The sequence below is a fragment of the Podarcis gaigeae genome (genome assembly GCF_964106915.1).
Source record: "Podarcis gaigeae genome assembly, chromosome: 3".
Classification (NCBI taxonomy): domain Eukaryota; kingdom Metazoa; phylum Chordata; class Lepidosauria; order Squamata; family Lacertidae; genus Podarcis; species Podarcis gaigeae.
Genome location: NC_139680.1, coordinates 53,832,234 through 53,851,992, shown reverse-complemented (window position 1 = coordinate 53,851,992; position 19,759 = coordinate 53,832,234). Strand labels below are relative to the sequence as shown.

General features: G+C 40.4%; 1 protein-coding gene across 1 annotated transcript; it reads right to left on the bottom strand.

Annotated features, from left to right (window-relative positions):
• Positions 1-2,096: 2,096 nt before the first annotated feature.
• NUS1 (NUS1 dehydrodolichyl diphosphate synthase subunit) lies at positions 2,097-19,600 on the bottom strand. The gene is made up of 5 exons (XM_083731430.1): positions 18,883-19,600; positions 9,466-9,588; positions 8,848-9,000; positions 7,060-7,159; positions 2,097-4,502 (listed from the first exon to the last, which is right to left on the bottom strand). Exons 1-5 carry the CDS (start codon positions 19,583-19,585, stop codon positions 4,412-4,414), a joined length of 1,170 nt encoding a protein of 389 aa, XP_083587556.1. The 5' UTR covers positions 19,586-19,600; the 3' UTR covers positions 2,097-4,411.
• Between the last annotated feature and the right edge of the window lie 159 nt (positions 19,601-19,759).

The following is a 19,759-nucleotide window of genomic DNA, read 5'->3' as shown; positions in this document are numbered from 1 at the left end:
TTAGTATGGAGCTAAGCCCTACTCTGCCAATCTGATCTGTTGCTGCAGCATAAGCTTTTCTCACCTTGGCTTCCTCCTTGCTTTCTTAGCACACTGTGTGTGTGTGTGTTGTGTAATATGCATGTTGCCTGCACACCAGCTTTGGCCCCACCAGCATCCGCTATGCATTCCCCTATTTCTTTCCCCTGAAGGAATTTGACCCTTAGGGAGGTAAAGATTCCCATGCTCCAGTTTAAAACCAAGTATACATCAAAGTACAATATGACTATAAAATGCCTTCTACTCATATGAGAAACATTTTACTAAAAAAAAAAAAAAATAGTATTGCGCTTTGCTGGAAATAAGGCAGTGTAGCATTGTGGAAAATGAACACTGGCTGCCTTATTTGCCTTCAATTCCAATGTAAGGTGCTGGCACTGGTCTTTTAACACAGAGAAAGTTGATGCTGCCTTGTCTCATGAAACCAAAGCTTGTCATTTGCTTTAGCTCACCCCGACTTCTTTCTGTGTTTAATGTAGTGGAATCATGACACATGTTGAATTCCCCAAATGATTATTCAAGGCAAAGAGTAGCTGATGAATTAAATAATTGTAAGGTGTGCATTTTTCAGTCACTCAGCAACTTTTATGCTCTTTTTATACATTGGTTTTACGAAGCAAAATTGCAGAATCCCTGTGAGTAAAAAGTAAACACCTGGCTTCCCCGAACCTTATTTACTGGATTAAAGTTACAATATCAACTTAAACCACAAACATAATTCACCCTTCATAATTGTCACTCTGACACCTGACACACCCAAACCATCCCTTTCCCACCTCCAGCCTAGTATTCCACCAGCATAGTTCAAGTATCACTTTCAACATGACTTCCTTTGAAGGGAGATGCTTCAGGAAGCACACTTTATTACCTGCCTAACACATGTCTGCCTGCCTTCTTACAAATCACAATTGCAGAAGCCAAAGCATAATTACCAAGCACAACTATCCCTAAGGACATCAAGGCTTAAATACCGGTATGTGGCAAAGCAACACCAGGAGCACTTTTATTCTCTTTGTAAAGTACGGGGTTGATGCCATCTTCACTATGGGACTGAACACTGGTGATCCTTTGCAGGAAGTAAGCCTCAGTGGTGCACCACTGTTATGATGTTTTGAGACATCATTTGTCACCATAGTAGTCCTTGGCATGAATCTGCAGAATATCTCCACAAAGAGGATGAAGATAAATTATTGGCTCTATTCTTGCCATGTCAGATCTTAACAACACCCACAATGGTCTTTGCTGCTTCAGAAATATTGAGCCCTAAGGGTGATACTGGTGGTTCTGGAATTCTTTTAATGTTGATGCTTTTGTGTTTTGCAGCAGAAAAGGTGTTGGCTTCTTTGATTCCGCAATCAAAAAGTTAAAAGGCATTTTTGTGCATTTTTAGCAAGTTTAGAATAAGCAAAAATTGGTACATCTTCCAGTGCAATCAGGACATTTTTAGAAAATTGGAGTTTTCCCCTTGAATTACAATAATCAGTAAAGGCAGCATTAAAAGTATCCCCTACCATCAAGCCAGAAGTCATATAAACCACAAAAAAATCTAGTTACCATTTTTGTTGCAACACAAACCTCCAAAACAAATTCATTAAAATTAGAAGATTGAAAAGGTAATAGTAAATAAGGGATAGCATTTCTTATGTTTATTAGTAACCTGATCTAGTATTTAAGATATAATGGTGCACTGACGTTGCTAGCTAGTACTAGCTAGTACTACCAGCACTATTGTGGCAACAACTGCCAACCAGAAACAGCTTATTGACTTTCATAACTAGCTGCACATAATTTTAAAAATTGTAAATTGCTTCTATTTTATGGCTTGCACTAACCATTAGCCTAGATTCTATTGCCATTTTTTCAATGTAGTAGTTACCCTGAGAGAGAGCTATCCTGACTGAGTGAATACATCGTTCAATCCAACCTCAAACCGTGCATCAAATCCTGATGGCTGTTTGAATAGACCAACATGTCTTCTCTTACATATTATACACTGATAAGCATAATCAGAGAGACTTTTGTATGCAGAACCAATACACATATCCGTACACCATCACTGCCTGTAGAAAGATAAATTTATTTGTTTTACAGGTTCAGATTTTACTCTCAGTAATGAAATCCAAGAATTTCTTCATCATAAAAACTTGCTTTACATATTATTTACAGGTATCCAAAGATATACATAATGTCACTGCTATATCTTCTCACAAGACAACAGAGGGAGGGGGAAGCTTACTGCAATGACATACATTCAAAAAGAGTAAATTGTGGATATGCACAGTGTTTTTGGCACAGCTAACTCATTGTTAAATTCTGGCCCAAATTACAGAAACTAATGGTGTCAAATGTGACAAGGAATGACCAAAATCAGGGTGGGCACTGTAAATATTCTTTGGCAATTTGCAGCAGACTGATATAAGCAAGGAAAGAAATTAACAAGTAAAAAAAATAGAACATAAAACTCTCCCCTTTGCGCTTGTAATTGTCATTTCCTGTACCAGAATTCTTTTGGTAAGCTCATGATTCTGAATTTCATTTGCCAGTTCTCTCCAGATAATTCCAACCACACAGAAGTTTACTACCTAGAATCTCTCTTTCAGGCTACGCTCCACACACCCTCTCTCTAGCAAACCAAATAGGTCCAAATTGTAGAACTGTGTGCATTAGTCAAAAGCATTACTGAAATATATTGCACATGTTCATGGACTTCATAATAGAAATTTGAGGACTACAGCAAAGCAGGAAGGAGCTTCTGGTATTCCAATGACTGTGAATACCATCCTGGTGCCTTTTTACTTCATTAGCTCACAGCAGAAAGCATATTTTTCTCAAAAACAAGCAATAAGAAATCAATTAGTTTACTCTTGTTATGAGCTTTTTGAACCTATTACAGATTTGATCTAAAAAAGAAAAATACTGTTTAATAGCAGCATGATCTGCAATACTTTACTACACTGATTTGTGGCATTTATAAAAAGCCATTTGCAAAATATATTAAATTTGGTTCCATTTTAAACGAAAAAAATAATGGGCTTTCCATTCCATAAGAAAATACTCTTTTGAAAAGGAACACCTGGACACTTAACGTCACCAATCAATGTTTAGGGATAAAATTAGGTTAAGAGTTTGAAGGAACAGTATACCATATATATTAAACAGCACCTAAGTAGCTGCAGGATCAAGAAAATGAGTCTATGAATTTTATTTTTCTGCATATTTGTTTTGCAATTAGATTGTATTATCACACTGCCATACAACAATTGTCACAGTCATTTATGCAGACAGCCATGCCATATCTTATAATGGGGGGAGGGGAACAGGTTCATCAGTGCATATTAAATTAATACTTTCCTGCCCTTTGCTGCTATATGCAGCCAAACACAATCCATTTACATTACCACAAAAATGTAAATTGACAATTTTACTTATGTTTATAATGAATGCATCACAGTGGATTTGGACTATAATTATCAAAATGAAATTAAGCCTTTTAAAATAGTACAAGTTGTATTTCTTAACTTACCTTAGAATTTGAGTATATCATTTTAAAACACACACTGTAATGTATATCTTATAGTTCATATTGTTTGGTGGGGAAATCAGTTTATGTGATTCCGTTATATGGTGATGATCCAACCCAACATTTATTGACTTCTAATAAAGTGTTTAATTGTCAATTAACAAGTTGTGGAAACACCCACCTTCCTAAGAGAGAAAGGGAAGACTGTGGCTATAGTTTTTGCAGCTGCCAGTTGTTCTAATGGTTATTTCATAATGTACTTAACATGTGTGATTAAAAAGCATGTTTGAGAAACCCCTTGACCTTTCTATGATTATCTTTTTCAGCTATACTTTTAATTCCATTTTAAGCACACACACGCCCCCAAACCCCTGAGGTGCATTTCTAGAAGCTTTTGAGGACAACTATGCAGACAGCTTCCTAGACTTTCAGTTATTCAAGTCCAATGAGAGAGAATGAGACAACAAAGGTGTGACAGCAGAAAATTCTAGGAAGGGTTTTTATATGGTCCAGTGTTTCTCCCCATTGATTGTAGTGCTACTTAGATTGGTTCCCTCAAAGTCAGAAGTATTCCTTTTATTAAGGATTTGGTCACTGGAAAGAGGCCTGAAGCTTCTAAACAGTTGTTTTACAATATTTATGGTATGCCATATGCCACAGCAGTAGACCACTGCTTTCCCCGCAACTCCAAAGACTATGAGTACACACGCATACAAATTCTAAAAAGGTAAGACACTTTATTGAATTTGATAAATTAAGAGACTATGTACTGGACTTTTATGTATCACAGGTACTTGTAAACAGAGACACTGGGTCCTTTCCATGGAAATCCTGATAATGTTCAGCAAGAAGTTATTTTCCCACGCGCTGTTCACAGTTTGAATAGTGACGGAGGGCAGAGAAGAATTCTTCATAACTGATGTTCACATGTGAAGGCAAAGAACTGGGAAAACACAATTGGAAAGAGGCAGCTAAATATCCTAAGTAATGTGTGCACTGGATAAATCCAAGTAGCTTTATCCTAATCCTTGCCTTTGAACTATTTCACTGGTTTATTCTCAAGCTGATACACAGCATGTCACAGACATAACTCTGGACAAACCTTGAAGTCAGAGCAATAAAACTGAAATCAATTAAAATTTTATTGATCAAGTGGATTTGCAAACTTAAATGACTTAACATTAGAATAGATGACTACTTAGAACTGACCGGCTCTGCACAGTATTGGGATTACTAAACAGGAGGGAGAAAAGTAGAAAAATGATAGGAGACATAATTGCTCCAGCTACAGGTGCAATACTATTCAATCCTACTTCACAGGTTTACTTTCACATAGCTTTTCTGTTGACATGACAGTCAAGTATGATAGTCCTCAAATACCAACACACCTTTCCAGGTAATGCTTTTGTTAACCTTCTACTGAAGGGAAGTCAAGCCTAACACATGCTTTCTTGTATCAGTTTTGGCACCATCTTACTACATTAACAGCTCTTCAACTAACTTCTGTTTTCAGGGATAGTTATAATTCCATATCTGGAATGATTCAGAAATCCAAACCCCATTCTAGAGAACTTCAGAAATCCAATCTTCATTCCTCAGCCAGGATTTAGTTTCAACCATTTCCCTTAATTCTAAAGATTTGCATAGTGACAGATGAGAGTTAATCATGGATTGTATGAACCCAGTCATTATTTGACTGTACTGAGCTGGTTACATTAAGTAATTTTCTGATACCACAGAACTATTCACACAGGAACACTTGTATGGAAGATACTGAATTTAGTGTTGCCTTTTACATGAAACAGTACTTTAGAGTGTTGTGCCTGATCGACCTGGCCCTTTAAGAAACACACAACAGGGCAGATTCCAGGAATATTTACAAAGCATGACTGATGCATGTTAAGATTATTATTTACAGAATCAAGATTACAGTGTGGAAGCCTGCCAGAAAGCCCCACAACCTAAGTGCTGATGAATAATGCACAAGCATGACTGGAGTGAAGGGGAGATTTGCTGTGTAGCTAATGTTTATGGGAAGACCATCTGTAACTTCCAGAGATACTTAGCACTTTTTATTCCCAGGTCTAAATCTTTAGGTTGAGCCATGCTTATGCAGGAACCATTAATTGAACGGGTTCAGTTGTTCTGGAAGGCAACCTACACCTGGTGATTGCCACAGATGATGTCATCCTAGACCAGTGGACCAGTGGAGAATCAGCAGCTTGCAAACCAGCCCACAGCACCTGCTCCTTGCCACTCTCCAGCAATTAGGTCAGGAAGAAAGGCTTTCTTTCAAGCCTAACTGCTGCACAAGGAGCACACGTTTTTTGGACAGATCAAATCTAGGGTGGGAAAATCACTCCCTCTGGTAATTAGTCTTGGAAAACAAGCTAAAATCTTTTAGGAGAAATTGGTCTCCTCAACTGTAGCTATGCCCACTTTTGTCCTAGCCATGTCTGCTGCTGGAATGTGGCTTCTGGAAGGTTGCCCAGGAGGAAATACAGCACTTGGGCAGAAAAAGAAAACACTACCCCTCCCCTCCCCTTGACCTTTCTAGAGCTTTTAACACAGTGGGTCACATAATATTAGACAGGCTTTTGCTTCTGATGCAGGCTTTTTTTTTTTTTGCTCTCCTGAAGAATATTACTATGCTGAATGGGGATCTGTCTTATGGGTACAGTGAAGCTCTGTTAAATCAGTATCTAGCAGCAAAGTACCTCTCATTATGATTGGGTTCCTATAGCCAAGTAACCCCTGGGGTAGGAGACACACCACTTCTACTTCACACATACACTCATGAAACCAGGCTTGAAGTGCAATATTTATTTTCTTCCCCCACTGGAATGGTATAGAGAACATATTCTTGGTATACACTTGGTAGAACTAAGCCTGCTGCTGATCTGCTTTGTAGTGGTAGCAGGCTTCAATTCTCTAACCTACGATTTAAAAAATCTAGATGTTTCAAACTGTTTTAATTCATGCTAAAGGGTGAAGTTAGGAATAGTAATCTCTGTAACCAATTTCAAGTTCAGATCTATGTGAGGGTAGATATTCTACATCTATTAACATGGAAAACTAGGATGTGATCTCAATGGGCAACATGAAGGTTATTTGGGATCAGAATGTCCTGCAACATCTTTCAACAGTCTTTTGGTACTCAGAGTAACAAAATAAATGGCTTCCCTTCTCTTATTACAAATTTATTATACTCCTAACAAAATAATTATTATTTTTCCTTTCACAAGTTGACCACACATTTTGCACCTTTATAAAAAGTGGGAAACTATGTATCAACTAAAGGAAAAGAAACTGTCAGAATGCTTTTAATAGGGGCTTTTGAGAACTATTATTATTTGGGGCATGATGACAAGAAGAGCATATTCACTGATAAATGTAACTACTGAAAATCACACATGAAAGTTTGAACACAAAGGGTCAAAGCCACTTGCAATACAAAGTAAATGTTCCAAGTTACACACAACTATGTATAGTCAACTTACACAATTTCTGTCAATCGGATCTGCCATGGAAGAAATCCTAATACACTGTCCACAGGACCAAACTTTAATATTAATTCTGGGTCAGGAAAGCCATTAGTACCTAAAGAGAGTAATAGTTTGGGGTTGTAGAATTAAGACCATCTTGTTACATTAGAGCTTTAACACATCTTCACATACAATGCGCATTTCTTACAAATTATTTTCCATAGAACAGTACCAAATATTTTAGAGAGGACATCACTTAGGCCCCATAAAAATGACCTCAAACAATTTGACAGTTAACTACTGTGTGCAAAATTAGTTGGTATATAAAGATAAATATTACAATTACAATTTTGATTATCCAGTTTAAACAGTACTTTAAAAAATTATCATTTTTTGGTCTTTATAATAGTTTAACTGAAACACTGCCGTGTCCACTGACTTTGGAATTTACTGAAAGCAAGTATGCTTATTACTACTTTGTTCATTTAGAGCAAAGGAAATCTGAATCTCTGTTAGCTTTATTTTCTTGCTATTTCTAGCATATAGTTTACAGTAAAAGACTGCAAATTCAACTGTTCAATCAGTGTTTTAAGCTTCCAGTGTTTTCAGAACCACCATGCAGTGGCTGTAGTTCAAAGTGCAACCTTCTAAGCTGCTTTGAGAGCCAAACACATAAAAGGACGTGTCATTATTTTTTGTTGTGGCAATAGTACCCATGGCTAAAGAAAGCAAGGTACAGTTTTATTTTAAAGAAGACATGCCACATCTCCAGCAAGTGTTTCAAGAAAGTCAAAAAATTATTTAGCTGTTCACTCAATTCTTTTTCACATTGCACACATGCCTTCTTTGAATCACAACCCTTGTCTTGATTTCAAAAAAGGTGATTGTACTATCAGCAGTAATTGCTGTTACTGCATGACATATTCCTTCTTCAGGCTAACTTGAAGGTGGAGGTGTCCAAAGCAGCCAGAATTTGCTACTGCCATGCAGTTTGCTCCCGTTTCCTGATTAAGTAAGTATGGATCTTTTATCTGATGTTATGTTGAACTTCAGAAGCCCTTCCGAGCAGTATGAAATCTGCTTTCAAATGCCTCCAAAGCCCTATACAGGCCTGTATTGGCCCACACCTGTGTTCCACTTTGTGCTATGGCAGGCATTTATCTTTTAACCTGACACAGTAATTAATGGCAGCCAGGAATATACATTTGTGACATCAGTGTATATATCCACAGTGAACTTGAACATTTCCTCATCAAGCTGTAACATATAGCTAAACAAAAGCAGATAAAACAATTCTGCTCGCTAAAATGAAACACTGCCAAATGGTAAATTTAGTGAGGCATTACAGTTTGTTTTTAACAGCACTTAATGTAACAATCTCCTGGCACTACTTAATAAAAAAAGCAGTTGCACTACAGCTGTCAAAATAAGTTTCCCCTGAAATTCCTTTATAGCCAAATTTCAATTGGCAATTGAATAAAATTTACCTCAGATGGCTTGGCTGAAGCAATTCTCTCCAAATTACTTTATGTGCTATAACAAATAATGAGTCACTCACGTCCCACAAGCAATTAAATTTCTTTGAAATGCACAACACTACATAGCATACACCAAAACACTTGTGGGAAATAGGTATTCTGTGGAGCAGCCCTCAGAATCTGCCAGTTTGAAGACTGTGCACAATGGGTATGAGCTCTAGATACAAATGTGTTTGGGTCTGGGAAAATTACTGCCACCTGATTAGCCACACCTCCCCCACACCACGCTTCATGAGGGGTAAACAACTTCAGCCATCATACTTACTAGTTAATAAGTTTTCCAAGACGTCCATATCCAGATCTGTGCATTTTTTTTGTTTTTGTGCTACTAAGTGGCAAAATTTCTGAGCTGCTTTTACTATATCTGTCTTCCCATCCTCTGAAGACAGCACATTCAGTGTAGATTGGCAATTTAAAACTGCAACAAAAAAGAAAGAACTTAAAGCAACTAAATGGAAATGGAAGAAGTCAGCTTTACTTGAAGTTCACCTCTCACTTGCAAACAGGATAAACATCATTCTCCACTCCCAAAGCCAGTGAAGGCTCCCAGCAGCAAGCCTATTTTAAATTTAATTTACAAAATGAACCTTCTGTAAAGAATCACAAGAAACGCTTGCTAAAATATTAATAGTTCAGTAAAAGTTTAATATCAAAACTTAAAACATTTAACTAAAACTGCCAGTCATTTCTGTAAAATAAGGCATTCACACTCAATTCCAGCTATCAGCATATGCTGAGATGTTCATGGGATTTATTGTACTCATGGAGATACCCATTAATTCCCATGCAGGGAGTTAATCAATGTTTGTGGATCAGATTTGGGTGTCCAGGAACTTTCTAGTTCTCAATAACAGTACAGGATTTTCAAAATAAGAAATCTTACCTTGATCTGTTTTATCTTGATTTGCAAACTTCACTGTATATTTGGAACAGTCAAGATTTAACAATTCCTGCTGCTGCTTTAGGATTTCATCCATTAGCCTTGAATTATTTCTCTTGAAAAAACCTTGCAAAGAGAAGAGAAAGAAGTACTGGCTAATCATCATTTTCCAGGTAATCTATGTCAGTATTTTTATAGATCTCTAGAATCATATAAATAGTTTAATTATTTTTCTTTTTAAAAAATTCCAAGGATATCTGGGCCTCATTTACCCCCTGAAGAAAAACATGTAGAGGCTAGCCATCTTACAGAAACTTGTATGAATTTTCAATTTGACATCAAATAGTTGAAGTTCTCGTACCAAACCATGGTTTTTGCTACTCTCTCTCTCTCTCTCTCTCTCTCTCTCACACACACACACACACACACAGAGGAAACAATGGTTTGTCTGCTTTTGTTTTGTTTTCAGTAGTTCCTAGAATTACGGAACATTAATTCATGTATCATGCCAAATAGTAGCTAAGCTTCCTTAAGCACAGCTTTCAGCCATCTGAATTTGAGAAAAGCGAACTACAGTTTGGCAACAGATACCAGAAATCTTTTTCAGCCACACTTGATTAGTCTGTTGCACAAATCAGAATACCGACTGGAGATTAGTAATCCTGCTGAAATCAACTACTATATCCAGCTAATGTAAACAGAATTATGTTCCAATTATTCCACCTTCAAGGATTAAAAAATTAAAAACAGATCATATTTTAAACAGTAATCATATGGCCCAGCCTAATTTAATATAAATAGCAGAGCATCATGTATGCTACCCTAAGCTCTTTGAAGGAAGGGCAGAATAAAAATGTACCGTATTTTTCGCTCCATAGGGCGCACCGGACCATAGGGCGCACCTAGTTTTTAGAGGGGGAAATCAAGAAAAAAAATCTTATTTCCCCCCCAGCCCCAAAGAGCAGCGTACAGGCTGCGCGCAACCTCTCCCTGCCGGAGGGGTTGCGTGCGGCTATGGCACAAGCCAAGGCAGCGAGCGGGATGGATCCCGCTCACTGTTTTGGCTTCCTCTTTGGCTTCCTCTTTAGAGGCTGTGCGGGGCTAAAAAAGCCATAGCCGCGTGCAGCCTCTCCCTGCCGGAGGGGCTGCGCGTGGCTATCCCTGAAGCCTTCCGAGCGCAGCGCAAGTTCCCGCTGCGCTCCTCAGGCTTCAGGTTCATTTTGCTGAAGCCAGGAGAGCAAGACTCTCCTGGCTTCAGCGAAAGGAACCTGAAGCCTCCAGAACGCAGCGGAAACGTGCGCTGCACTCCAAAGGCCTTCAGGCAGCTATCGCTGATGCCTGGAGAGTGAGAGGGGTCGGTGCGCACCGATGCCTCTCACTCTCCAGGCTTCAGCGAAAGCAACGGGAAGCCTCCAGAGTGCGGAGGGAGCGCTCCCTCTGCGCTTCGGAAGCTTAGCGTTGTTATCGCTGAAGCCAAGGAGCCTGCATTCGCTCCATAGGACGCACACACATTTCCCCTCAATTTTTGGAGGGGAAAAAGTACATCCTATAGAGCGAAAAATACGGTAATTAACAGAAGAAAAAACAATAAGATTAAAGTTCCAAAGTAAAAGTATGGATTTCTATTTGTAATTTTTTAATATAAATGTTATTCTCGCAATTTTATACTGCATTTATTTTGTGTAGCTGCTTGATTGTAAGTAGTCTTGATTTTAAAGGTGAACTGAAGAACTTGAAGACATCATTAACGCATGTTCAAGTTTATTTTTGCCCAATTTGAAAGTGTCAGGTGGGTGACATTTTTTGAGCTTTCCCAAACAGCCAATCTTAAGGCATGAATTTCCATGTGGGATCCTACGGGTAGAGTTTCATGTATTGCTAAGTTGGGTATGGCACTCCAAAAAGGTTTCTCGGGGGGTGTGGGAAGAAAGGGAATATATGTTGCATGAACAGTCTTCTGTTTCTACAACTTTATATCCAACCATTTGTTACTACCAGAATCCACAAGTGCAAGTAATGTCCAGGATACAAAAACTCTACTGAAGGTACACCTAAGGCTTTGGGCGTATCTAACAGTTTTTGATGCCTTGCCCCCACCCCAAAAGACAGACACTGGAGCTGCATTAACTACTAACAACTACTGTCACACGACCTAAGTGCTGATTGCGGTGCACAGAGTGAGTTGCATGGCTCTTGGAACCCAGCCAATTCTTTCAACACTTTTACCCAAAATGATTTATTTATTAGAGTTTAACTTGACAACATAATGAACTACAGGTTATGTAGTCTACCTTAAAACCAGGACTGAATAGTCATGTAAATGAGGCCAATGGGTGCTAAATCTAGCTAAGTCTCAGCCTTTGTTTTAAATAAAAACAAAGAAAAAACAAACACATGCTGCTGGGCACAGACCAGAACTACTGTTAACCAAGCTGTACTTGTCTGAACAAGTAGCAGCAGCTGTAGAGGTGACTTTGCACAATAAGATGTTATGACTCCCACAGACCTTGCAGTTGAACCTGGCAAATAAACTTTGAGTACTTTCTGTAAGAACAGTCCTGCTGGATCAGACCAAAGGCCCATCTAGTGCAGCATCCTGTCCTCACAGTGGTCACCTGAAAGCAGAACCTGAGTGTAACAGCATTCTGATTGCATTCACACCACTTGCCTTTCTTCACAACTGGTATTTGGAGGCATGCTGCCTTCAACATGGAAGGTACTGCCCAGCCACCATGGCTAGTAGCTGTTGATAGCCTTATCCTCCATGAATATATTTAATCTTCTTTTAATGCAAGTTGGTGGCCAACACTACATCCTACAAATAAACTATGCACAGTGTGAAGTGACTACTTTTGTCTGTCCTGAATGTTCCGAAATCTGTCCAAGTTAAGTGGTTCCCAACTGTACATATGTGACTATATAGGTATGACACACCAATCAACTGCTACTGTGCTATAAAAATAGGCTAAAGACAAGGCCAGGGGCAGCTTTTCTGGTTTGAGTGCCTCACGAGCTGCTGTTATTATTGTTATTGTTATTTACTTGTACCCTACCCATCTACGTAACTGGGTTGCCACAGCCACTCTGGGCAGTTTTCAACAGAATATAAAAAGCACAATGAAACATCAGATATTAAAAACTTCATGATAGAGGGCTATTCATTACTATTAGAGTTAATATTTCTTAGCTTTCTGAAAACTGGAGGCACCAAATTTTCTTTATGTGCAGTTGTTTGTCAACTTTATTAGCCCCCCCTCTCTCTCTCTCAAAAAAAAAGTTTAGCAAGCATGTAATTTATGTTTCTTCCTTTATATTGGTTCCAGCAATTTTTTTAGTGTTAAGTTTCTTTAAAACTTTTAGTACTCAAATTATTTCCTTGAAACAATTCCTACCCCTTCTTAGGGCTAGCATTACAGAAATGTTCCTTTGATCTCTAGGGGCCTAAGATATAAAGTTAATATGAAAATGGTTTATATATTTTTGTACCAGGTATTTGCCTGGAAATAAAGAGTTGTTATGCTTTCAGCAGAATAAACTAATTGCCTTTTCTGCATTAGGCAGAGAAGTGTCCAACAGGTTTTCAATTATAAATCATCTTGTAGAAGCCTTGCTGTGTGGGAGTGTTATCCATTAAAGCCTACAGAACTTGTGTTCAGCCCATACAAATAGGTCAAAGTTACTTTCACAGAAGATAACATTCCCTAAATTGTTATTAGTCATCCATTAAAGCCTATCTCAGTACTGACGTCTTTAAAATCTGAGTTGTATAAAAAAATTAGAATTGTGACATGTTGAGGCTTAGATTAATGTATTTAATACAATTGTAGTTCTGTTACATACAATTATGTTTCATTTTAATGTGTATTTCTTATGAAAGTTAATTGCATCTTTTTAAAAAGTAAGCAGTCTTTTTAATATTCAGTTTTAAAAGTTGATTGGTTCATGAATATTTAAGAAAAAAATCACAATAGTATTATTATGCATTTACCATCCTATAATTAAATAGGAACATTATTTTTTTCAACACATAAGCTATTTTATAAGGCTTCTCATTTCTGCTAGTACAGTTGTACCTTGGGTTACAGATGCTTCAGGTTACAGACTCCACTAACCCAGAAATTGTACCTTGGGTTAAGAACTTTGCTTCAGGATGAGAACAGAAATCGCACAGCGGCGGCGCGGGAGGCCCCATTAGCTAAAGTGGTACCTCAGGTTAAGAACAGTTTCAGGTTAAAAATGGACCTCCAGAACGAATTAAGTTCTTAACCAGAGGTACCACTGTATACCAGTCTTGAAAGACCTACATTGGCTCCCAGTACGTTTCCGAGCACAATTCAAAGTGTTGGTGCTGACCTTTAAAGCCCTAAACGGCCTCGGTCCAGTATATCTGAAGGAGCGTCTCCTCCCCCATCGTTCTGCCCGGACACTGAGGTCCAGCTCCGAGGGCCTTCTGGCGGTTCCCTCACTGCGAGAGGCCAAGTTACAGGGAACCAGGCAGAGGGCCTTCTCGGTAGTGGCGCCCGCCCTGTGGAATGCCCTCCCATCAGATGTCAAAGCGATAAACATCTACCTGACATTCAGAAGACATCTGAAGGCAGCCCTGTTCAGGGAAGTTTTTAATATGTGACATTTCAGTGTATCTTTTATCTTTGTTGGAAGCCGCCCAGAGTGGCTGGGGAAACCCAACCAGATGGGCGGGGTACAAATAATAAATTATTATTATTATTATTATTATTATTATTATTATTATTATAGCTTCTGGATCTGTCTGAAGTTCTGTTTCCACCTTGCTCTTGATAGTCAAGCTTCTAATTTATACATAAAAGACATTTGAAATTGAGGAATCCCTATGTGTACTAGTCAGTCTCTCTTTATGGAATTTAATTCCACCTAAGAAGACATGTGTTTAGAGACATACAAAAATTTAAAACTGGACATATCTAGAGCACCTGTCCACAGGTCTGGATTTTCCTAACCAGCATGCATAACTGAAGCTGAATCCTGAAAACTGAGGGTGTTATGTGTTCCAAGTTCCCATATCCAGAAGATAAGAAGGCCCTGGATAAGGTTGCACCCCCTGGGATGTAGCATATCTGCAGCCTAAGGGTGTTCCTTGATTCAGCACTGCCCCAGAGGCTCAGATGGCCTCGGTGGCTAGGAATGCCTTTTTTCAGCTATGGCTAGTTCACTAGCTACATCCCCTTTTGGACAGAGATGACTCAGCCACTGCACTCTATGTCCTGGTAACTTCCAGAATAGATTACTGCAATGTGCTCTACATGCAGCTGCCCTTAAAAGATTACTTGGAAACTTCAGTTGATCCAAAATGCAGCATCCACATTACTGGCTGGGGGTTCATTTAGATCTCCTATAGCCCCAGTTCTGAAACAGCTGCACTGGTTAACAGTTCCTTTCCAGCCCAATCAAGGTACTTACATTAGTGTTTAAAGTTCTAAACATGCAGGGCCTAGATATCTGAAAACTGTCTCATTCCTACAGATCCTCTTGACTGCTAAGATCAGCAGAGGGGGCACTTTTAGTAGTTCCTCCACCCTTAGAAGCTTGAGGGGTGGTGGACTGGGAGACTGCATTCTTTGTGACAGTCCCCAGGTTGCATCTGGCACCTTTACTATACAACTTCCAACAAATTCTGAAGATGCAGCTTTCTTAATCTGGTTTTTGACACTTGATATATACATTTTTAGGATCCACCTTGTTTCTGTGACTAGGCTGTTTTGAAATGTTTTAATACAGTATTGTGTTTTGTTTTGTTTTAAATATTGTGTTTTAATATTGTAACTCTCCTCGGACCTCAGGTTGCAGAAAAGGTAATTAGTAACAACAACAACAACAACAACAACAAATTGTTAGAATGCAAGTATGTATCGAGTTGCTATTTGCCATCACCTTCACCCTGTAGGCTGTTCCTATTAAAACATTCTCAAAAAACAAAAAGTTTATGTACTTCATTCACACAGATATTGTCAAATTGAGTGAAAATAATATTAGAAGTATAGTTTGAAATGACATAAATAATTTAGAAAATACATTGATACAGATTTCTTCTCAGTAATGCTCCATTCCTCCTTCCGTTTGAGATATGGTAGCTGTTTCAGCCTGGGGAGCTGGGAAAGAGATCCTGTGAAGTGGAACAGCTATATCATGTGCAAAAAAATGGGCTCATTTTAAATTGTTTTTTAATAGTTGCTGTATCTTGCCTCTTCACATGCCTTTAATAGTTGTATCGAACACTCCATGCTCGTGTATCTAAGGCACTGAAGAAGAAAGGACTACTCGGGATAACTAGCTAACCTGTAAGATGACTCCTTGGGAATGTAGGAGCTAATGAGGGATTGGCTCATACCACATTTGTTCAATCTATTTATTTAGTTTTCTGTAGTTTAGATCTTAAACACAGAGTTCACTTCTGATTTATTAGAAAAATCAAAACACCTCACCCCAGTGCTTTGTAAAAAAGAACATTATTGAAGTAAGCACTTGACAAATGCATTTGGATGCAGTGGCAGAAGCACAGCCTCAGTGGAAGCACCATTTATGTGAAAGAGGATCTTTTGGTTCCCTTGCACCAAGCAGTCTGCTTTTAGCTTTCACAAGAATGAAACAAGGCCTCTCCAATGCTGTTGGAGGCAATGTCAGCTGACAAAGTGAACCATTCCAATCTCTCCTACCCTATAGCCTGCTAACATGATTACACATTTTATATAGTTACTCTCAAAATAAAGGTTCAATGTAACACAAGAGTTGTTTGCTTTTTCAAGCGTACTATGACTAAAGATGACTTTAGAATTCTAGCAACAGATGTCCATGAATCAATGCTATGTCCCAGCCTTCTCCAGCTGGATTCCCTCCTGATGTTTTAGATCATAACACCCAACATCCCTAACCATTTTCCATGGGTCCCAAACATTTGATGAGTATGAGATTGGGGGAGATTATTATAACCCATCACCACCATTGCAGCAGCAGCCAAAAACTATTTTCTAAGCTTACAAAAGAGGCCCAAATGCTGACAGTTTCAGAACTTGACCTCTAAAAGATTTCCTACCCCATGGGTACTAGATAGAATTCCTATTCCAAATATTCCAAAAAGAGAAAACGTGTCTGCTGCATAGTATTGTTTGTCATATGAAATATTAGCTATAAACAAAATACAGATGTATGGAATTGAATTGTGACTTTTTATTCTTAATTGGTCTGTTTCCAAAACCAGTTTCAACTACAGTTTGTTGAAAGCTTGATTTTTATAAAAAAAGAACTTTTTGAATGCAGCTAAATATCTGAATACATATGCCCCTGTGTAGTATCATAAAATCAATTGTGCTTATGTTGTTGCTTTTAATGTATGCAAGATGGAAAAAAGCTTCTTAAGTGATTCACTTCAAAGTATGACAACCATCAGCATGTGAATCTGAGACTAAGTAGTCATATGAAATTTAAATAACATGCTTGTACTTATTAACAAATTAAATTAAACCTACACATAGTTGCATCATTTGCAGCTGCTTCGGGCTTGATTCTTCAAGGCAGAAAAAAATGTCTTCTAAAGTTCAAAATATAATACAGCATCAGATATTTCTCTCTCTTGAGGCTACAGACAAATGCTCTTGGTTGAAACCTTAAACTACCACCACTATTTCCCATTTCCCTGCAAACACAGTTTGCATGATAGGATCTGGTCAGAAAATAGAACTAATTTGTACTGTTCCTTATTGGTCAGAGATGGGGTTCAGATAGGCAGGAATACCTTCTATCATTTTGTTAGACAGGAAATAGGGAGGGGTAAGAAAGCAGCACTGGTTTTCAATTACATGACTTTGATACATGTACCCAGGTGAGCTCTTGGGGCAGACTTTCTCAACCTGTGGGTCCCCAGATGTTGTTGAACTACAACTCCCATCACCCCTATCTAGCAAAGCCAAAGCTCAGGGATGATGGGAGTTGTAGTCCAACAACATCTGGGGACCCACAGGTTGAGAACCGCTGCGGGAGTCTGCCTTTCTATGTGTGGATAAATGATAAGATATGCACAATATAAATGTGATAAAGGGTCTTTTAGTTATTCTTTCACTATTCTTTTTTCTCTGTACAGTTGTGTTTTGTATTTTCTTATAAATTAGTTTGAATTTTATTGTTTAATGTTAAAAAACTTTCATGTACATTGATCATCCTTTAACAATTCTGCCCCCTTGCCATGGCAAGTGATACATTGCTCTCTGGCAAGAGTGAGAAGCAGAAACCCACCTGCTTCCTTCCTGGTTAAGTTGAGAGGAGCAAAGACATCCCTCTCTTGTATTGGGATATGGGGAAGATTGTCACCCACCTCTCCAGCTCCACAGTCGGAGCTGGCTGTTTGCACAGTGGGTGGTCCAAGAAGTGTCTATCCACCACTGCAAAATGAGCCTCAGCCTTTCCCTCCAGCTGCATCTGGAAAAGGCTGGAGACAGGTGGTTGACAGCTGTGGCACTCCGTGTATCTCCTCCATCCAGTCAAGTCCCAGCCTTGAAAAGTGAAAAGTGGTGGCACTTTGAGCTACACTTCCACCCACTGCATAAATAAGCCCCAGTCTTTTGCTCTACAGAGAAAGTCTGGGACTTGTTTGGGTAGCAAGGGTGTTGATGCAGCTACCTAGCCCTTGCTTCCCCTTTCCCAGCCCCAAACCTAGAATTAGAAACAGTGGTAGTATGATTCCAGCAATTACACTGGGCTTCTGAGGTCCTCTGATGCCTTATACAATTCCTGGGAATCACCTACCTCTTCCACAGCTCCAAATTCGGACCTATAGAAGAGGAGCAAGGGATTGTTCAACTTCAGGCAGAGATACAGTCCAGGTAAGGGATCAACAGCCCAAGCCTATGCATGTATATTCAAAACAACATGCCACTGTGTTTATAAGAGGTTTACTCCCAAGCATACTGAACACAAGAGTAAATGTGCACAGGATTGCAATGAAGGGGAGAGACAACGTTCTGGCAACCAGAAACAGGGCATTGCATTTGACTAATACACAGAGTCATTGAAATCCTTGGACTGAAAATTTATCAAGACAAACTCACCTTCATTCATTTGAATGGTGCAATTGTGTGCAGTTACCTGGCAATAAGCCCCGTTCAACAGAGGTCTTTGTATCCTTAACCCCCACCCCATTGCCCATCTGTCACCCCTTTCAGATGCCACCAACACACCCTACACTTGTGTTCTCAGAGGAGGCACATGCGACTTCCGTGGAAGTTGCCTCCCGGTATGCGCGGGTTGCCTTTATTTATAGTAAACTGTTAACTTAGAGCAAACGTTTCTGAACCGAGCAAGGGCAAGGTCACGTCCTCCGCATGGGATGGGAGAAAATCGAAAGGACAAGCGGACAAGGCGGGTGGCCGAAGGGCGGCTCCGAGGGCAACTCACCTTCTTGGTCGTAGACGGTGACATAGGAGATGCCCACCGCCATGCACCACACCACCAGGCTGGCCATGTCCGCGTAGCTCTGCTCCTCCTCGACCACCACCAGCCCGACGTGGCCCGGCAGCTTCTGCAGAGACTTCCCGTCCTTGCGCCACCGGCCGCCGCCTCCTCCTCCGACCACCTTCCGCCCTGCCGCCGCCGGCCTATGGTAGGCGAAAGCCCCCGTGCCCACCGCCGCCGGGGCCAGGAGAGCCCGCGAGGCGACGGCGGCCGCGGCCGAAGCCGCGCGCCGCCGCCAACGGCTGGGCCAGGAGCCGCGACCTCCGAACCAGCCTCGGAACCAGGCGAAGAGCGCGCGCTGGACGTGGAGGAGGAGGTGCAGCAGGCGCCACAGCAGCTCGTGCGCGACGCTCATTGGTCTGGGCGGAGGACGGCGCGAGGGAACCGGACGCGGGAAAAGGAGAGGCGGCGGCGGCGGGAGAGGCGGCGGCGGGAGAGGCGGCGGCGGCGGCTGCTGCTGCTGTCGCGAGGGAGGCTCAGCCGCAGTGCGAGGCGCAAACCATCTCGCCTTCCTTTCCCTCACGGACACGGTTTTATCTGCCCGGCAACCTCCGTTAGCGCCGCCATCTCCATACCTGCCCTGACCTTTTCCCTCTTGCCTACGCACGAGCCGCCCATTGGCCGAGGCGATGCCGCCGAGGGCCATTTCCGGGTTGGTGGAGCGAATGACGTGGCCCCCTAAAGGAAAGGGCGGCGTCTCCGAGCTGAATTCCAAGATGAACGGGAAGGCGAGTTCTCCGCCACCTACGGCGGCGGCCCTCGGATTCAGCACGTGTTTTCCTCATGCACAGCGACATCTAGCGGCGGGAGTGTGCGCCGG

What these genes read in the sequence shown, in the direction of transcription:
- NUS1 (XM_083731430.1), bottom strand. Translation starts at nt 19,585, where the DNA reads ATGGCCCTCGGCGGCATCGCCTCGGCCAATGGGCGGCTCGTGCGTAGG. An exon ending in TCAAGATAAAACAGATCAAG is followed by an intron (nt 9,001 to 9,465) that starts GTAAGATTTCTT and finishes TTTTTGTTGCAG; the next exon opens with TTTTAAATTGCCAATCTACA. An exon ending in CTTGGAAAACTTATTAACTA is followed by an intron (nt 7,160 to 8,847) that starts GTAAGTATGATG and finishes TACTCTCTTTAG; the next exon opens with GTACTAATGGCTTTCCTGAC.